The sequence below is a fragment of the Setaria viridis genome, chromosome 6 (genome assembly GCF_005286985.2).
Source record: "Setaria viridis chromosome 6, Setaria_viridis_v4.0, whole genome shotgun sequence".
NCBI classification, from domain to species: domain Eukaryota; kingdom Viridiplantae; phylum Streptophyta; class Magnoliopsida; order Poales; family Poaceae; genus Setaria; species Setaria viridis.
The window spans coordinates 25,972,322-25,990,957 of record NC_048268.2 but is presented as its reverse complement, the minus strand read 5'-3'; the positions used below and the strand labels follow the sequence as shown (position 1 = coordinate 25,990,957).

Genomic DNA, 18,636 nt, shown 5'->3' with positions numbered 1-18,636 from the left:
AGCCGATTTCTTTATTACAGCAAATCGGCCGATTCGCTGATAAGCTATCTCGAGATTAGAACCTTAGCCGATCGCAACCTCTGGGATCTGACACGTTTCTTTCCTTGCCAATCAACAGGTCAGATTGGCTGGCACGCCGCGCGAACTGCACCAGGGCGATCACCCGAACAGGAGTTAAGCAGATTCTCCCGGGTCGTGTGTCCGACGCTGGGGATTCGATCAGCCTATTTCTAGCGCCAACACACTTTTGGCACGCCCAGTGGGACCAATACAACCGCCACTATGTCAAAAGCTGCCGAAGTCTCGGAGGATAATGTCATCGAGGTGACGGAAGCAGACCTCAAGGCCGACCAGAAGGAAGAATTGGAAAAGCAGATAGCGTATTATCGGAAGACGTGTCTGCAATCCTTCAGTCATACCAGGAGCGGGGAAACTGTCAAAAAGACTCCGTTTCCAACTCCCCGCCAGATCACAATCACCGAGGACTCGGGCAAGATGTCCGAGATGGTTCAACAATATGTCTATCAAGCTTTCATTGATCAATCCCCGGTGATTTCTAATACGGTATACAATGCCGTCATCAGCTCCTTGGCCAACGGCGTATCCCAAGGGTACCAGGGGCCGGCGTATGCCCCACCTATTACGGCCCCAACCAGGAGTTATTCAAATACACCCCACTCGGTCCCTCAGCCGATCCAGGCTCCAATTGGAGGTCCCGGCACCTCTTCATCATCAATCCCTCTAGGGCCTAACAGCGCGCCGTATCTCCAGCCGCAATCCGTTCTGTTGTCCTCCGCGCAGTTGTCTCCTTCGAATTCAATGCCTTGGGGGACACCATCGGCGTCGGCCGTCCAAGATCAATCGGCCAGCTATGGAAGTATTCCAATCCAGGCACCTTTCCAATCGGTTGCGCGGCCGATGATGCCACAATATCAGTCCATCGTGCCGGAGATGTGCAGGGGGGCAGAAGCAACGGAAGCACTTCGGGGCGTTGCGCCGATCGTACTATATGACGAAGCCGTTGGTTCACTCAAACAGCCGATCCCGACTACGCGACCAGCCACGACACATCAAGCGCCCCACGTTCTTGCCCACCATCCGGTCATCCCGCCGCCGGTCTACCAACACGTGCCAGTTCCTCAGCCGATAGTCCATCAGCAACAACCAGACTGGACAGCACGCATAGCGGAGGTGATTCAAGAGCAATTCGGTTTAAAACCGAAAACGCAGACCTACACATACAAGACACCATACCCGCCTACTTATGACTTACTGCCGTTTCCCCATCGGTACAAAGTTCCTGATTTCACCAAGTTTTTGGGGTTGGATGATACCACAACTGTAGAGCACGTGAACAGATTCATCATCCAATGCGGAGAGGCAGCGGCGCAAGATGCTCTACGAGTGCGCCTTTTCTCATCATCCCTGTCCGGGTCGGCTTTCCAATGGTTCGCTACACTGCCACCCAACTCAATAATTTAATGGGCTGACCTGGAGAGGCAGTTCCACAAGTATTTCTACGCGGGGGTACATGAGATGAAACTTTCTGATTTAACCAGCCTCAGACAGAGAAGTGATGAGCCGGTATCCTCGTATTTGCAGAGGTTCAGGGAGATCAGGAACAAATGCTACTCCCTAGCCCTGACTGATGCACAATTGGCCGACATAGCCTTCCAGGGTCTCCTGCCTCATATCAAAGAGAAATATGCTTCACAGGAGTTTGAGAGCTTGAGCCAAATCGTGCATCGACTGTCTGGCCAGGAAGTACGCCCCTTTGATCCACGAAGGAACTTCCAGAAAAAAGTGGCGTACTTAGAGAAGGTTGAATCCGAAGAAGAAATAGAGATCGGCCTGGCGGAGTGGGTTAAAGGAAAAAAGCCGATATCATGTCCGTTCGGGAAAAAGGAGCCGGAAGTATTCGGTTTCGACACATCAAAGGCCGATAAAATTTTCAATCTTCTCCTCCAAGAAGGACAGATCAAGCTCTCGCCATACCATACGATCCCGTCGGCCGAACAGCTGAAGAAGATGAAATATTGCAAGTGGCATAACGCCACCTCCCACGATACAAATGAATGCAAAATCTTTCAACAGCAAATACAGTCGGCCATCGAACAAGGCAGGCTCAAATTTGAAGTCCCAACAAAGCCGGCCAAGCCGATAAAGATCGACCAGCACCCCTTCCCCACCAACATGGTTGACACGGGGAAGAATTCGCTCCAAGCCAAGGTGCTGACATCTGAATCGGCTAAGAAAAGCGGTGCCGTGGACCCCAGAAATCAAGGGACGCCCGAAGACGTCAAGGGAAAACGGCGGATGGAGGATGAATACGACGGATCAGAAGAACCACGCAGGCCTGTCACTTCCAAATTTTTGGTCGACAAATATCAACGGCAACAGGAACGCTCAAGATCCCGGGATGAGGCGATGCGGCGACATGAAGATCACTGGCGATGCCCATTCTTCATCCACTGCTGGGAAAGCAACCTTAGGTTGCCATTGGCCGATAATTGCCCTGAGTGCAACGGCCCGTATCGTAACAATCGGTCATTCAGGAGGTCTGGCTCCAGAGATGGAAGGCCAGAGCCGATCAGCAAGAACTGGCACGAACAAGAAGACCGGCGCCCTCCAGTGCACGATCGGCTGGGGGACAGAACTGACCGATGTGATCGGTCCGAAGACAGGCGCGAACGAAACGATAGGTCGGGGGGCAAGTTCGATTGGCACAGCCTACCAGAAAACAAGGTCAGCGTTCATGATCGACTTGAAGAGATGGCCGATGCTCGGGTATCAGACGAGAACCCATTAGGACGCGAACCAGAATGGGAACGCGCCAGGCCACGGACTAAATCGGTGAACCCCAGGTGGTGCCCTGATGGATTGACCAAGTCTCAAAAATGAAGAATCCAACGTCTCCGCCAGTGGGAACAACAGGAAGAAGAGCAACAACATACGGTGGACGAAAAAAACGGCAGGTCTCAGGTCTGGCGCCCCAAAAGACACGACAGGGGGATGACAAATCGGCAGCCGACATCAGCATGGTTTTCATACTACCGATGGAATTCATGACTCCTGCCGACCGCCAGAACATGTCGGCAATAGAAAAGCAGATGGCACAATTGGCTTTGGAGCCAATGACAGCCACGTTCGAGAAGCTCGAGGACGACAAACGACAACACCTAAAGGCATTGTTCCTCAAGGGGCATCTCAACGGTCGACCCATCACCAGATTACTAGTAGACGGAGGAGCTGCTGTTAACATCATGCCATACGCCATGTTCCGGAAGCTAGGGAAAAGTGATGACGACCTGACTAGGATAGACATGATGCTCAAGGACTTCGAAGGCAACATGTCTCCTCCCCGCGGCGCACTCTGCGTCGACCTCACCATCGGCAGTAAGACCCTTCCCACTACTTTCTTTATTATTAATGGCAAAGGGTCCTACAACATGCTACTCGGTCGAGACTGGATACATGCAAATTGCTACATCCTGTCTACGATGCACCAATGCCTCGTACAGTGGGTTGGCGACAACATCGAAGTAGTCACCGCCGATTCTGCATACAGCGTCGCGGCAGCCGATACGCAGCAATGGAGCTGCGAGAATGTCAAGTGCATATCCGGGAGGGCATGGGACCCTGATTTCCTAAAGGTGTCCGATTTTGGTCTACAGCCGATCCGAGCAGTCAGCTCTGAAGATTCAGACTAAATGGATCAGTTCGCCCGGGAAGATGGAAAGCTAGGACACGGGTTCACGTCGGCCGATTCATTAGAAATGATAGATTTAGGCGATGGCACCAAGCCAAGGCCGACGTATATTAGTGCAAATTTGGATCCAGAATACAAATGTAAATTGACAAATTTATTAAGAGAGTTTAAGGATTGCTTTGCTTGGGAATACCATGAGATGCCCGGATTAGACCGATCTATTGTCGAACATCGGTTACCCATAAAACCGGGATATCGGCCGTATCAGCAACCTGCACGGCGGTGTAATCCTAAAATCCTACCTGATATAAAGGCCGAAATAACGAGGCTAATCGAAGCAAAATTTATTCGGCAATGCCGTTATGCCGAATGGATCTCCAACATTGTACCCGTATACAATAAGAACGGAAAGCTCCGCGTATGCGTCGATTTTAGGAATCTCAATCAGGCCACGCCGATGGACGGATACCCAATGCCGACGGCCGATGTGCTGATAGATGCCGCCGCGGGACACAAAGTTATTAGTTTCATGCATGGAAACGCTGGATATAATCAGATACTAATGGCCGAAGAAGACATATCCAAAACGGCCTTCAGATGCCCGGGTCACCTTGGTTTATTCGAGTGGGTGGTAATGACTTTCGATTTGAAGAACGCTGGCGCTACGTATCAGCGAGCCATGAATTACATATTTCACAAACTTATCGGCATCCTGGTGGAAATTTACATCGACGATGTCGTAGTCAAATAAAATGGACACCAGGAACATCTAACTGATTTGCGGCAGGTACTGGAATGCACAAAGAAACATGGGCTGAAGATGAACCCGAACAAATGTGCTTTCGGTGTATCCGCCGGACAATTCTTGGGATTCATGGTTCACGAACGGGGGATAGAAATCAACCGGAAGACCATAGCGGCCATCAATAAAGTCGTGGCCCCGCAAAATAAGACTGAGTTGTAGTCCCTAATCGGCAAGGTAAATTTCATCAGAAGATTCATATCTAATCTATCCGGGCGTATCCAAGCCTTCACACCATTGTTAAAGTTGAAGCCCAACCAAGAGTTCGTATGGGGAGAAGAGCAACGCAAGGCACTAGAAGATATCAAGCAGTACTTGGTCTCGCCACCAGTATTGGTCCCACCTCAAACTGGTAAGGTGTTTAAACTATATTTATCAGTCGATGAACGAGCTATCGGGTCGGCTCTGGTCCAGGAGTTTGAGGGAAAGGAATGGATAATATATTATGTTAGCAGAAGACTTCTGGACGCCGAAACAAGGTATCCCCCAGTAGAGCGGCTATGCCTATGCCTTTACTTCTCATGCACCAAACTCAGGTACTATTTGTTATCGCTAGAGTGTGTAGTCATATGCAAAGACGACGTGGTAAAATACATGCTGTCATTGCCGATCTTGAAAGGACGAATCGGAAAATGGATCTTGGCTTTATCGGAATTCGATCTACGATATGAGGGTCAGGTTATGGCCGATTTCGTTGCCCAGCACTGCGGACCAGAGACTACCTTCGTGGAACCAGTGCCGTGGACCTTATACTTTGACGGTTCGTCATGTGGGGCCGGATCAGGAATCGGCATCGTTCTCATATCGCCTCGGGGGGCAAGCTATGATTTCTCTCTGCCGATAGAAGCATCCGCCACTAACAACCAAGCAGAGTACCAAGCTGTGTTGAAAGGGTTACAATTATTGAGGGAAATCAAGGCCGATGCCGTCGAGATTTTTGGGGATTCCATGCTTATCGTGGACCAATTAACAGGAAGGTCTGAATGCAAGGATGACGTATTAAGGATTTATTACGAGGATTGCCTTCAACTTCTGAAAGAATTCAAGTCCGCGGTTATTGAGCACATCCCTAGGAACCATAACGAGGATGCCAACAGGCTTGCCCAACATGCATCCGGATATCGGCCGATTCAGGGCGCTATGGCTCTAGAGCTCGCGACCGACGACTGGCGAAAAGAGATCGCCGATTACCTGAAAGATCCATCTAAGAAAGTGGATCGGCGGATACGATTTCAGGCCACAAAATATGTGTTACTAGAAGACGACTTGTTCTACCGGACGATTGATGGTGTTCTGCTCAAATGCCTAGGAACAGAGGAAGCAAAAACTCTGATGGGAGAAATCCACGAAGGAGTATGCGGAGCCCACCAATCGGCACATAAGATGAAATGGATGATTAGGAATAATGGGTACTACTGGTCGACAATCCTCGAAGACTGCTTCAAATATTATAAAGTATGCCAAGATTGTCAGAAATACGGGAATGTACAGCGTGCGCCCGCATCGGCCATGAATCCTATTATCAAACCATGGCCGTTCAGAGGTTGGGGAATAGACCTCATCGGACAAGTTTATCCTCTGTCAAGCAAAGGGTATAAATTCATTCTAGTAGCCACAGATTATTTCACCAAATGGGTGGAGGCGATTCCGCTAAAGGCCGTAACATCAGCCGCCATGGTTGATTTCGTAAGGGACCATATCGTCTACCGTTTCGGCATTCCCCAGACTATCACAACCGATCAAGGAACGATGTTAACATCAAGAGAATTCGAAGAGTTCACGGCTGATATGGGAATCAAACTGCTAAACTCCTCTCCGTACTATGCCCAAGCTAATGATCAGGCCGAATCTTCCAATAAAGGGATAATTAAGTTAATCAAGAGGAAGATAGAAGAACAGCCCAAAAAATGGCATTTGTGTCTGACCGAAGCTCTATGGGCATACAGGATGGCCTGCCACGGGGCCACCAAGATGTCTCCTTATCAGTTGGTGTACGGTCACGAGGCAGTATTGCTGTGGGAATTGAGGACAGGATCGAGACGCACGTTGCTCCAAGATCAGCTGACGGCCGATGATTACTCCTCACTCATGAAAAGGGAACTTGATGACTTGGCAGGCCAACGATTGAGAGCTTTGATCAGTATCGAGGAAAACAAGAAGAAAGTGGCCAGATGGTATGACAAGAAGGTCAAGGTCAAGCAGTTCTCTCCGGGGGACCTGGTATGGAAGTTAGTGCTGCCGATTGGGTCAAAGGATCCTAAATTCAGTAAGTGGTCTCCCACGTGGGAAGGGCCGTATAAAATCGGCCGATGTTGTAATACCTGCCATTTTTAGCCATCAAGGTAACTCTGAAGAAATAGAAGCAATTCATGAACGAAAGGAGAAGAAATTGGCTAAAAATCAAATTCGGGTCAAATTTGACCGAAATTTGAATTTTGAATTCAAAATTCAGAAAAATTTGGCAAAAATGTGGAATGGAAGTGTAAGGGTGATTAGAACTTGAAGATCAAACTTTCGGACAAGATCTGGTCCTAAATGCCTCAAGAAAAATCAAAGAAAGAAATTAAAAATTGAAGTTACTATTCACCATCCGACAATAGAAGTTCAGAAAAATAGCAGCAGAGTCCATTTTGGAAATTAATTTCCGACCAATTTTCCAAATAAGTGGACCAAGACAACTACACAGTGATGAAGTATGAACTTTGGACAAATAGATTTAGGTGTTGTTGAGCAGGAACAGTAAGGGGGACAAATTCAAAATGGAGCTCAAAGTCAGGACGTTGTCACGGTAGACTGCATTACTGAATTTGTCTAAGTCTGAAACAGCAATATGTAGCCGAGTTTGGAGCCGATTTCAGAAAAATGTAGAGCAAAAGGTGTAAGTGTTTATGGGCAAAATGGAATCCTTGGAGGTTGTAGAACACAAATAGGAAGTAGTTGGACTAAAGGGAAGGGATTTGGATCACTAAAATCATTTACAAAGTCGGGTAAATGGCTCTGCCCGAAGGACTGACGAACTGAATGAAATGTCAAGAAGGATGAAAATCTCGGGCAAACGTTTAAATATGAATTGTAGAGCTCAAGTTCATCTACAACTTTGGTTAAGTGACTTGTGGACCGTCGGATGCGATTTTGACCGTGGTTGTGCTCTGAAGTTTCGGACATCAGAAAAACAAGAAACGGGGGGGTGACAGAGCCGCGCCCGACGTGTCGCCGCCGGCGTTCTCGGTCGCCCGCCAGCGCAGCAGCTACGCCACCTCCTCACCACGCAAGCCTACGAGTAGACCACGGTGTCGCCCATGCGCGCGGTGAAACCTTTCATATATCTACCGCTCCCGCGCCGCCCCTTTTACCGCCGTTCTTTTTACCACCGCCGCTCTCTCTGTCAAGCCATCGCCGCCGACCAAATTCCACTGCCACGCCTCACCTCCCGTCGATTCCTCTCGCCCACTCCTCCACAGGTACCCACGCTACACCCCGGTCCACTTGTTGCCCAACATCCTTGCCGGAGTATCCGTACTCGCCGATGTTTCCGTCCGCCACCGCCGCGCCTCCTGCTCACGGTGAGCACCTCCTTGCTCTTGTTCTCTTTCTTCATGGGTAGTCGTAGGCGGGTCCTTTGGGGTGCTAGAAAGTCGTAGAGGGAGTCGTCGGGGTAAGCTAAGCCGTTGTCGTGCTTAGCCACAACCGGCCGTAGGCGTCGCCGCCCGCCGTCATGGAGGGAGTGGCTCCGGCCATCTCCTGGGAAGCTGTCACTGCGCACGGGTGCGCTAGGGCATGGGGATGCTTCCTCGGCCTAGCCCCATCGCCGGTGGGGCGCCGGCCGGCGGGCCACACCACCCCCTGTCGCGCCTGTTTTTGGCGGGAGGAAGAAGAAGCCTCTGGTGCTGCGGGCCCGCGCGTCAGGGAGGAGAAGAGAGGGGGGAGGCTGGCCGGGCGATGGCTTAGGTGGGCCGCAAGTCCAAGTCGGCCCAAGTGCTAGCGCGGGAGAGCGGCCGATGGAAGAAAAGGCCGGAGGCCCAGGAGAGAAGCAGGTCGGTCTCGCAGGAGAAGAGAAGAAGGAGAGATGGGCCATTGGGCCGGTGCTGGTCCGAGTTAAGGAGAAGAAAACGAAAATCAACCCAGTAGGGCCCGACCGAGGAGAAGGGGCCGGCGGGTAAGGTGAACAGGAGGTAGGGGTGGGTCCGAGCCGCGGGCCCAGCATAAGAGAGAGGGGGTAGAGTAGGGTCGTGTGAGAAAAGTAGCCGGGGGTGTTTTTGGGGAAAAGTTAGATTTCCTTTATAGAATAAATAGTTTAAATCCGAATCTCACCATTTAAATCATAAAAATTTATAGGACTGTCCAAAATTAGTGAAACCAATTTTGTTAGGCTCATTTTATTTTCCTTTATGCATTAAAATTTTTATACCCTAGAAAAATAATAAAAATTTGGCTATTTATTTAATGCCTTTCTTTTAAGGTATTTAAATAAATACTTAATCTTTATTAAATGCATAAAATATGGAATAACATTTTCATAATCACAAATTATTATTAATTCATAGGAAATTAGATTTTAAGGCTAGAAAATATTTATAAAATTTTCTAAAAATAAAAGAAAAGCCCTAGGTAAGGTTAGTTAAGGAAATAAAATTGTTGGGTTTATCTTTTCGGGTTTTTGTGTGTTGGCTTGCAACTTTATCATGATAAATTGTATAGTCCTTGTTGGCTTGCAACTTTATCATGAAGAAAAGTTGTATAGTCTTGTATTCAAAAAGTTGCATTCCTAACCCCTGCATATGTTGTGTTATAGACACCGAAGCACCAGAAGGAGATTTCTCGGAATATTCAGAAGGATCTCCGGAATTTGAGGAAATCTTTGAATTGGTCCCCTACGAGGCCAACCCTTCAGACAGTGCTAACTTTTTTAGCGAACAAGGCAAGCCCCGGTGCATTATACCTATTATTTTGGAGTCAATATTTCATGTGTCCAATTATCGGTTATCTGCTATGTGTATGCACTAAGTCTAGGAGTTGCTTGAAACCCATTCTTGTGCATTATCATACCTTATTTTAAGGACATCTTTGCCACTTGTTCAAAGCTTTAGAATATAACCCCAAGTCTAGAATTGCTTAGTTGCTTAAATACTTGGTTTACCAAACCTTAAGGTAAATATTGAGTCATGCATGTTAATTATGGAAAGATGACTTGGAAATTAAGAAGCGGACAGAAGCTAAGGATGTAGTTCTGTCTGCTAGTTTAATCTAGTTAAGGCCCGATTCGTTGTCTTAACCTTTGATCAAGTGAAAGACATCTGATCACTTACTGGGTATGGGACCAGTAAAGCCCAGTAGGTTAGTAAACCCTCTGATCGGGAATACTTCGTACCCGCGCTTGACGTGCTGGAGATTGGCAGGGGCGTAGCCTGAAACTCACATGGTGATCGGGCCAGACGTGGGGTCCCATGTGGGGGTGCGTCCCTGGGTCCGGGTAGTCTTATTCCCAATTGTTGGATTTGCTAATCGAAAAGTCGTTACGCACGACCTGGACAGTCGTATATAACTGGTGATCAGGGTACTCTCCTGCAGGATGTAATTTGATCCGGATCGCCGCAATTCTCGGTTATGAATGCACTTGATCACTATTGAGCATCGTAGCATAAATTCATGAATGCTATATCTTTCTAGTAATGTTGGTGTATGACTTAATACCTTGTTGTTTACAAATAGTCTTTTATCATCACCTAGAATGGTTAGGTAATGACTTAATCCAAATAAAAGATAAAACTAAGGTCTCACTTTTAGTAAACTTTTTGGCAAAAATGTGTCAGCCAAGTACACCGAAAAAGCTATCATGTACTTCCAAGAGAAACTATTATATTGGTTAGTCGGGTAAGCCTTGCTGAGTACCTCGTACTCAGGGTTATCCCTTGTGGCTATTTTCAGAGGCACCGTAGGAATCCACCGAGGAGGAAGCCCCGAAAAATTAGGGTATTGTTATGAGTCTCACAATACCCTTAGAAGCAATCCTAAATGCTCATCTCCACCCGAACCGTTTATGTTTAAAATCCTAGAATTTCTGTCTAACCTGCACTGTTAAGTTTGTTTCAAACTATGTCTTGTAATAACTCGTACCTCGTGTATGTATGTAAAAATATAATATTTGTTGATGCTATCCCATCGCGGATACAATCCTGATGTATGGCTATGAGACACGACGTGGATCTTTCGAGGAGTCCTAGGGACACTCGACGGACGACCGAACTTATACTGTTTTAAGTGCGTTTCGGATAATTGCTGCATCGGCAGCGATTAGGCGCATTTAAACCAGTTTAAGTTGGACGGTTCCGCCACAGATGTGCCCCAGGAAATGCTTACATTTTGGAAACGATCGAAGGAGAAGAGTTTACTAGGGCTTTGAATGGGAGATACTTGAAAAGGTATTACCCTAGTATATGGGTCGGAGCATAAGGATCGACCGCAGAATATAATAAACAAACACACAGCCGATACAAGAGAAAATCAGCAGGAGAGAAAATATAATCGTCCAAATCGGCCGATTTATCTTTCGGTACGGATGATGGGTTACACGGCCGACGCAGTACAAGTCGCCCTTAGAACAAAAAATAATTAACCACGCCTCTTCTTAAGTTCTCTCTCAACCCGGCCTAGTTCTATCAGAAGACGGATGTGTCGTTCTTCTATGTCTTTCATCGCGGCTTCCGCTTCAACTTGACGGGGAAGAGGATCACTCCGGTCCACTGCCGGGCGTGATGTCCCTGCCACCGCATCTTCAAGAGCAACTTGACGAGGAAGCGGGTGGCTCCTGTCAACTCGAGGTCGCCTGTGGTCGTTACCGTCGAGGAAGTCCCAGATCCGTTGGACGTCGGCAGGGACGTGTTCCTTGAGTTCTTCACGATGAGCCCTAATTAAATCCTTGTCTTCTTGTGATAATGGTTTGTCAGAATACACGAGCCCGATGGCTCGTTCAAGTTCAGGACTAAGACGTCGCGGCTGTGAAAAGAGACAATATATAACCGCCGAAGATGAGGTGTTTCAGAGGAATCGAACTGAAAGAAGGCGGAGGCAGATCTCTTACCTGGTTAACAGAGGAAAAAGAAGAGGACGAAGAAGACATGACCGCAGAACGCGCCAATGGAAACAAGTCAGGGAAAGAGAGAACCAAGTCAAACAGGTGCTCTCAAAAGCGAAACCAAGGCCTGTATTTATAAGTGGAGAAAGCGTGGATGTTTGGTAAGACGCGTCCCATCGGAAGTAAAAAGGGCAATAAATAGGAGAGCGCTGCGAAGGACGGTCAAAAGAGGCATTAATGTTCGTACAAAACTACCAGTACTTTTACAGATCGCCCAGAAGAGCGTTGATGGCCGCAATCGCTCGACGCCGGATCTGATCGGCCGAGTCCACGACCCGTTGGTCATCCTCTGCCGACCCCGGGACTTCTGACATGTGGCGGTGGAGTCTAAGGGCTTCGTGAGCCAGATGCTGCCTCTCCCACCTTAAATCGGCAATGACGGAAGGGAGCTTCTGAAGCCTCTTCTCTTCGGCGGCTATTTCCTTGGTCACTTGCTCCATCTCCTTGGCGAGTTCTGGTCTTCGGCGTTTGAGGCGGTCTATCGTGCCGATGAGTCCGGGGCGGGAGTCCTCTAGAAAATGAATCCGTTGATGTACCTCTTGAGCCTGACGCTTGTACGAATCTTCTTCTTCACGAGTTTTGGTCAGTTTGGCGCGATCGGCCATGTGACCCAGAGCCCTAAAGACTGGGATCCGCATTGACTCGATGTAAGCGGCCGGCGCCAAAGCTTCTTCTGCTTCCTCTGGGACTCGCCCGCTGATGTCACCAAAGAGCTGCCGAATCGGCGAAGCATCCTCTACCAATCGGCCGATGTCCTCTTGAAGAAGGGATCGTATGCTTTCGAGCTTGGCATGTACGTCATCAGGGACGGAGCTCAAAGTAACCTGACGGGAAGCGATCTCCTCGTCATCAGAAAGCGCGACCGCAAACGAGAAGAGGCTGTTATTAGGGGAGTCCTGTTCCTGTAAAATGGTAGATGAAAATAAAAACAAGTCAGCCGATGGTGGTAGCAAATCGGCCAATAAAGGTTGGAAGATTGCTTACTTCTTTAAAGAGGATTTCTTCCATCGGCATCTGTGAGACCGCCATCCTCGACTCTAGGACTGGCACCATTGGCTCGTCAGAAGAAGAGGACTCAACAACAATCAGTGCTCTGCTCGGGCCGGTTTCTTGAAGGGTGACCGATGGTTGATCAGGAGGGGCGCTGGCATTTCAACAGCTGCTTCGGACGCTGCCGATTGCTGAGGGGTTACGAGGGCAGTCTGTGCAGCCTAGTATATGAGGAATCAGTATGGAAATAGCAATCAGGAAAATCGAACAGTGAGTTTACCTGTATAGCCTCCACCAATAATGACGCGGCGGCTGCTCCGGCTTCTATGGCGACTTGAACGTCTACCTCTTCTGCAATCAGAAGGGTTGGCACGGCTGAAGTTTCTGCCGATGCGATCGTGGGTGGATCGGCCGATTCTGTACGGGCACGCACTCGGCGACTGGTCTTCTTGACAACTTTCTTCTGCGCCTGTTTCGCTCGGTCGGCGATGTCATCTACAGAAGGGGCATGATAGCCGATGAGGGGGAATGTTGTGTATGGATAACGGTCCTCTATCGGCCGACCACTCCGATTGCGTTTTGGGGGAGCGCGGCTTTCAGACTGAATCAACAGCAAGAGTCAGTATATATATGTAAAAATGAGGGGAAATGAAAATCGGATAGGAAAAAGAAGAGTACCTTGGCGTTCGGATCGATGTTGGCTGGATCCAGGAGATTGCAGTATACTGATGCAGAAGCGCAGAACAGGTACTGTTTCCATTCGGCCCACCATAGCTTGAACTGCTGAACGGCGAAAGGAGCTACTATCCAAAAGGTCAGATCTGTGGTGCTGGAGTCTGGGATCCGATCTCGCAGCCGGTTATAGTCAAGACCCTTGGTGAGTTCATCTCTGAACTTTGCTCGGCTGGCGAAGTATGCGTAAATCGGCAATTGACCTAAGCCGAATTGCCGTGCTGCGACGGAAGGGTTGTAGAACTCATAAGTAGGGGCATCTTTCCCCGAGGAAAAGTTTGTCGGTAAGATCCCCGGTTTGATTAATTCATCTGTGAGGTCTTCATCGAATCGGCCAGTGGTTGAGTCAAAACAAGGGAGCTCAAATATTGGGTCATCCCTCTGATAAGGGAACCAGCTGGTTGCGTCTTCGCTGAAGCCATTATAAAAGCACCTGAAGTATTCGGCCACCTTGGTAGCAGAATATGAGCAACCGGAAAAGGCCGATGCCGCTTCGCCGAAAGACGTACATCGGCGTCGGACAGTGGGATTCTCTGCCGATTCAATGTTGGGGAATGTCATGTGCTCCACTCGCTGCTGAGAGATCTTGCTCATGTATAGGTTAAGCCACAAGTTGATAAACCACCAGGGTCCACCGGGGTTTCCAATCGGCTCCCCTTGGGATAGTTTAACGCCGATTTGGTGCAGCATATGATAGGCTGCTCCCAATAGGTGCTTTCCAAGGGGAACAGAGGCCCCTGTTGATAATGCCTCGGCCAGAGCCTGCATGTTGGTGGATGGACCGGCTGCTCTACCACAGAAAAAATGTTTCTCTAGCCACATCATCAGGAAGGCCGTGTGCTCTCTGTTCTCGACTGATCCGGCCCTTCTGTTGCATCTAATGAATCCCTTCCAACCGCCGATTCCCTTTGTGTCCAGCCGATGAGATGTCGTGGCCAAAAGGCGAAAAGGGGTATCTGGAGAGGAGATGTCAAGGCTGGTCAACATGACCACATCAGCCAAGGTGGGAGTCATAGGTCCATGTCCGAAGAGAAATGCATTGAGAGCGTTGGACCAGAAATAAGAGGCTGCTATCACTAATGGCTCGTTTCTTTCCATTTGGGATAAGGATAGATCAATGCACTGGCCGATTTTGCGCTCTTCCCATTGGACTCTCTTGGAGGCGGCTATCCGTTGGTAGCATTCTCTCCAACCGGGGGTTTCATTCGGCCATGACCTGAAGGTACCTGACCAGTGATCTAAATCCATGGTTGATTGCTTAAAAGGGATCCTATGAGTTTCCAGATTGATTAGGTCAGTTGGATCCGGGTTTCCCATGGGACCAAGACAGATAAGGTCTGGATTTTCTGTGAGACGAATGGTAATCTGATGCCTAACCGCCTAAAAAGGAAAGAAGAGGGTGCGGGAGTAAGAACGGATCTAAAAGTAAATGCATTATTGTTAAGGAAAGTTTCGGTAATGACCTCCGGGATGAAGCTCATCGTAGTTGGCGGGATCGCCGGTAGAGCTGCAGATGCTGAAGCCACCGATGGGATTTTTGTCGAAGCCCCAACTCCCGCTAATGGAGCTCCTTCTCCCGTCGATGGAGCCGCCGCCGTTGCTGCTAGAACTTCCACCGGTGGGGCCATCGCCGGAGCTTCGGGCGTTGGTGAAGTACCTGAAGGTGCCGCCATTGAAGAAGTAGGGAGAAGTGTAGATGGGAGGAGATGCCGGGGAAAACTGGAAGCTAAGGAAGGTGCCGGAGGAAGAAGAAGGCCCGTGCGCTAAAGAAGGAAGACGCGCGCTCGTAAGGGGAAGCACAGGACGTACTGATATTTAAAGGTGGTCTGAGAAGGGGTAAAAGTGGAAATTTTTACCGCGCCGGCGTTTCGATTTTTTTCAGGAGGAGTGGTTGTCGTGGGCGCCCATTTCAAAAAGATTGCAATCATCAGGCTGGAGACCGCGAAACGGAAGGATATTTTCAATGCGTTTGTTTCGGGAAGGAAGTTGAAGAGAATTTCGAAGTAAAGATTATGTTTTACTCCAAAATTGGGGGGCATGTGTTGATGCCAGATTTTGACACGTATGAAATCAGCGTCAGGAAAGGAAGAAATTAGGAGATGCGGCAAGACACAGAGGTCACGGTTGGAAATCGGCCGATTGGTGCTACAGTCGAGGATCGGCCGATTGCCCTCTGATGGTGGAACTCCGCCTCGCCCGACCCCTGAGTCCTGGGGTCGGATGCGCCCGACCCTCCGAGGGAGAAACTCCGCCTCGCCCGACCTTAAGTCCCAGGGTCGGAGTAGTCAGAGCCCCCGACATGTGGGCCGTAATCGGCTGTCCCTTGCTGATTGGAGTTGGTAGAAATCGGCCGATTAGGAGGCTGGAGCAATTGGGCCGGTATGGGCTTAAAGTGGCTTATGAAGATAAGAAGGGAGTCAGCCCATGAGAGTATGATAATCAACTCCAGTACGAATCGTACTTGTAAATATTCGTTTTCGTTTAAAATTAGAGATAGAGTTCTAGTCGGTTAAGGAGTCGTTTCTAACAGGCTATAAATAGCCACCCTCGTAGATCTGTAATCATCATCAAATCTATACAACAAACTACTATTTCCTCGTACTTACTTTCAAGCAGGCGACTTCGCCAATACTTTTCCTCTTTTCACGAGTTCATACGGGTTGGCAGGGCTGCATCAACTTGATCTCCGGCCGATTTCTGTAAGTTCCGTTTATCGAGTAATATCTAAGCTTTAACTTCGGGCGCATCGCTGTCGTTTCGTTTGGATTTATTCACTAGTTATCGATATTCACTAGAATTCTAGGTTTTACCTGTTATTCTAGTTTTATCACCAGCTATCCAGTTAGGAATTGGAGCTTTCGACTTTCTTGTGCTTCGGTATTCAATCTATTATTTTACGCATAGCCAATTTAGATCTATTCCTAGTATTGTTACTGTAGCGTTGTTCAGATTACTCCAGTAGTCTTCTTTATTAACGCTGCCCGGTAATCGGCTGCATTATAGCCGATTTCTTTATTACAGCAAATCGGCCGATTCGCTGATAAGCTATCTCGAGATCGGAACATTAGCCGATCGCAACCTCTGGGATCTGACACGTTTCTTTCCTTGCCAATCAACAGGTCAGATTGGCTGGCACGCCGCGCGAACCGCACCAGGGCGATCACCCGAACAGGAGTTAAGCAGATTCTCCCGGGTCGTGTGTCCGACGCTGGGGATTCGATCAGCCGATTTCTAGCGCCAACAAAAGTTTTCAATATATAATTAAAAAGGTTTTGGCCTAGAACCTAAGAGTTTTCAATATATATCTTAAGAGTTTTTGGTATATATCTTAAAAGTTTCTATATTCTCAACACAATATTTTTTATCTATCACTAGAAAGTTAGAGAATATACAAGTTTTTCATAAAATATTAGATTTAATAGTATGAAGTATAAATTGTGTGACTACAAAGAATTATATTTGTCATTAAAAAGTTTTAAATGTGATAGTACAAAGTTGCTAAATTTGGAGTACAAAGTTTAAAATCACTAAGTTTTGGATCTGAAATACAAAGTTTATAATATGCTAGTAGAAAGTTCCAATATTTGGAGTGTAAAGTTTGGAATTATAAAGTTTTGGATCTATGAGTAAAATGCTTGAATTTGCAGGTAAACGGGTTGTCAAACTATGGACAGAAAAGATGGTTCATACAAATACAAGCTGTGAACATGCACATTTGAAGTTTGATATTTTAGAAAGTTTTGTACACATAGTTTGAGAGTCTTTGAAAGTCAAATATGTAGTTTTCAATACGTTGATTGAAAGACGGGATGTAGAAAGAATCGTGTACATGATTTGAAAGTTTTTAAAATTCGAGTATGAAGTTCTAAAATATGTAATTGAAAGTTATGGGTGTAGAAAGTTTAGTAAATGTAATTTCTATGGTTCTAATATTCTATTATGAAGTTTTGAATATGTGAATTGAAAGTTAGGAGTTAGAAAGTTTTGGATATGTGAGATAAAAGATTTCCTAACCTAATTATGAGTTTTGTATATGGAACTTAATAGTGTGAAAGTAGAGGATATATAAAACCTTTATTATCCATGATTTGGAAGTTTTCGGAAACATAGTATAGAGTTTAGGCGATGAGGTTCCAAAGTTTTATAAATCTAGGTATAAAGTTTTAGATATGTTGGTTTAAATGTGTAAACAATGAAGACTTTACTCATGTTGCTGCCAATGTAAATATATGCAAGTTGCCAGTAAGCTGTTTGGTAGTGTAGTTGTGGAGCTTTATGACTAGTCAACGCCCATACCATGTGCATGCCTCTGAGCTTATGATATAGCTTGGAAACAAGGGTAAAGATGATTTTGCAAGAGGTATTGATAAGGAGAAAAGCAGGATTCCTACCTATGTGCTCACCTTATTTATATTAATTTATTCTTTTTAGTTCCACAAGCTGACACAATAATTTCTAGTGGACTGTAAGCTCTTTGCCTTTATTCTAATTAGGGAAATTTGTCATGATGCTTATCCAAAGCCATGAAGGGAAATTCTTTTTGTGGCATCTTTGGTTAGCAACATAGATAGCTTTTGTATTTAAATACTAATTTGTTGTGTTGAAAGGGACTGTTAGAGCAGGTCCGGGTTCGACTCCCTGTGGGAGCAAATTAAGTGAGTCTGGAATAATTTTTTTTAAACAAATAGGTAGGGGCTTCCCCTAACTTCGTCAAAAAAAATACTAATTTGTTGTGCACTCTAATATTTCCTCGCATGCTTTATAGGAAGATGCAAAACTATTATGTGAATGCTTCTTCTTACTCATTAAATAAAAAGTACAATAGTCTGGTATATACAAATATGACATTAGCGATGGTACATATGCCTATCAACCCTTTTTTGTCCTATCTTTAATTTTGCTAAAGGCATATGATTAATACAATATTTACTTTTCCTCCTCTGTTGGGCTTAGTCATGACATTTTTGTCTTTTCGTTTTCTGCAGGGTGTCACTGGATTCCTGTTGTGAAAGATTTTCTTATTTTCAAAAGCACTAGACATGTGTTTCTCTTCTTCTGTCCACAAATTAGAATAAACCTCCTTTATAGAACATTTTCTATTCATCATTGTGTATGCACCAGGCTGATGATCTTTCCTAAGTGTTTTTGTATTATGATGTAAAAGAATTTTACTAATCAAGCACTCTGCTATGATTTCTCATTCATTGGAATTTCTATTTAATTATATGAATGAAAAGGATATTTTGTATATATTTCTTTTGCTTTCATATG

General features: G+C 46.7%; 1 protein-coding gene across 14 annotated transcripts in view; it reads left to right on the top strand.

The window, feature by feature from the left end:
• The window catches only part of LOC117860339 (uncharacterized), a 33,225-nt gene extending 14,608 nt beyond the window's left edge, over positions 1-18,617 (top strand). For 5 of the 14 annotated variants that reach the window (XR_011898503.1, XR_011898505.1, XR_011898507.1 and 2 more), the window contains 3 exons: positions 9,304-9,429; positions 16,485-16,634; positions 17,013-17,325. Coding sequence is in view for 2 of the 14 variants with exons in the window: in XM_072294491.1 (XP_072150592.1) it covers positions 9,304-9,429; positions 16,033-16,064; positions 16,485-16,626 (300 nt within the window). In the remaining 12 variants the exon portion in view is untranslated. Of the gene's footprint in view, positions 1-118; positions 8,075-9,303; positions 9,430-16,032; positions 16,065-16,484; positions 16,635-17,012; positions 17,326-18,350 lie in introns of those variants that run through there. The other 9 variants (XR_011898504.1, XR_011898506.1, XR_011898501.1 and 6 more) reach the window with 5 other exon arrangements.
• The last annotated feature ends 19 nt before the right edge of the window (positions 18,618-18,636 follow it).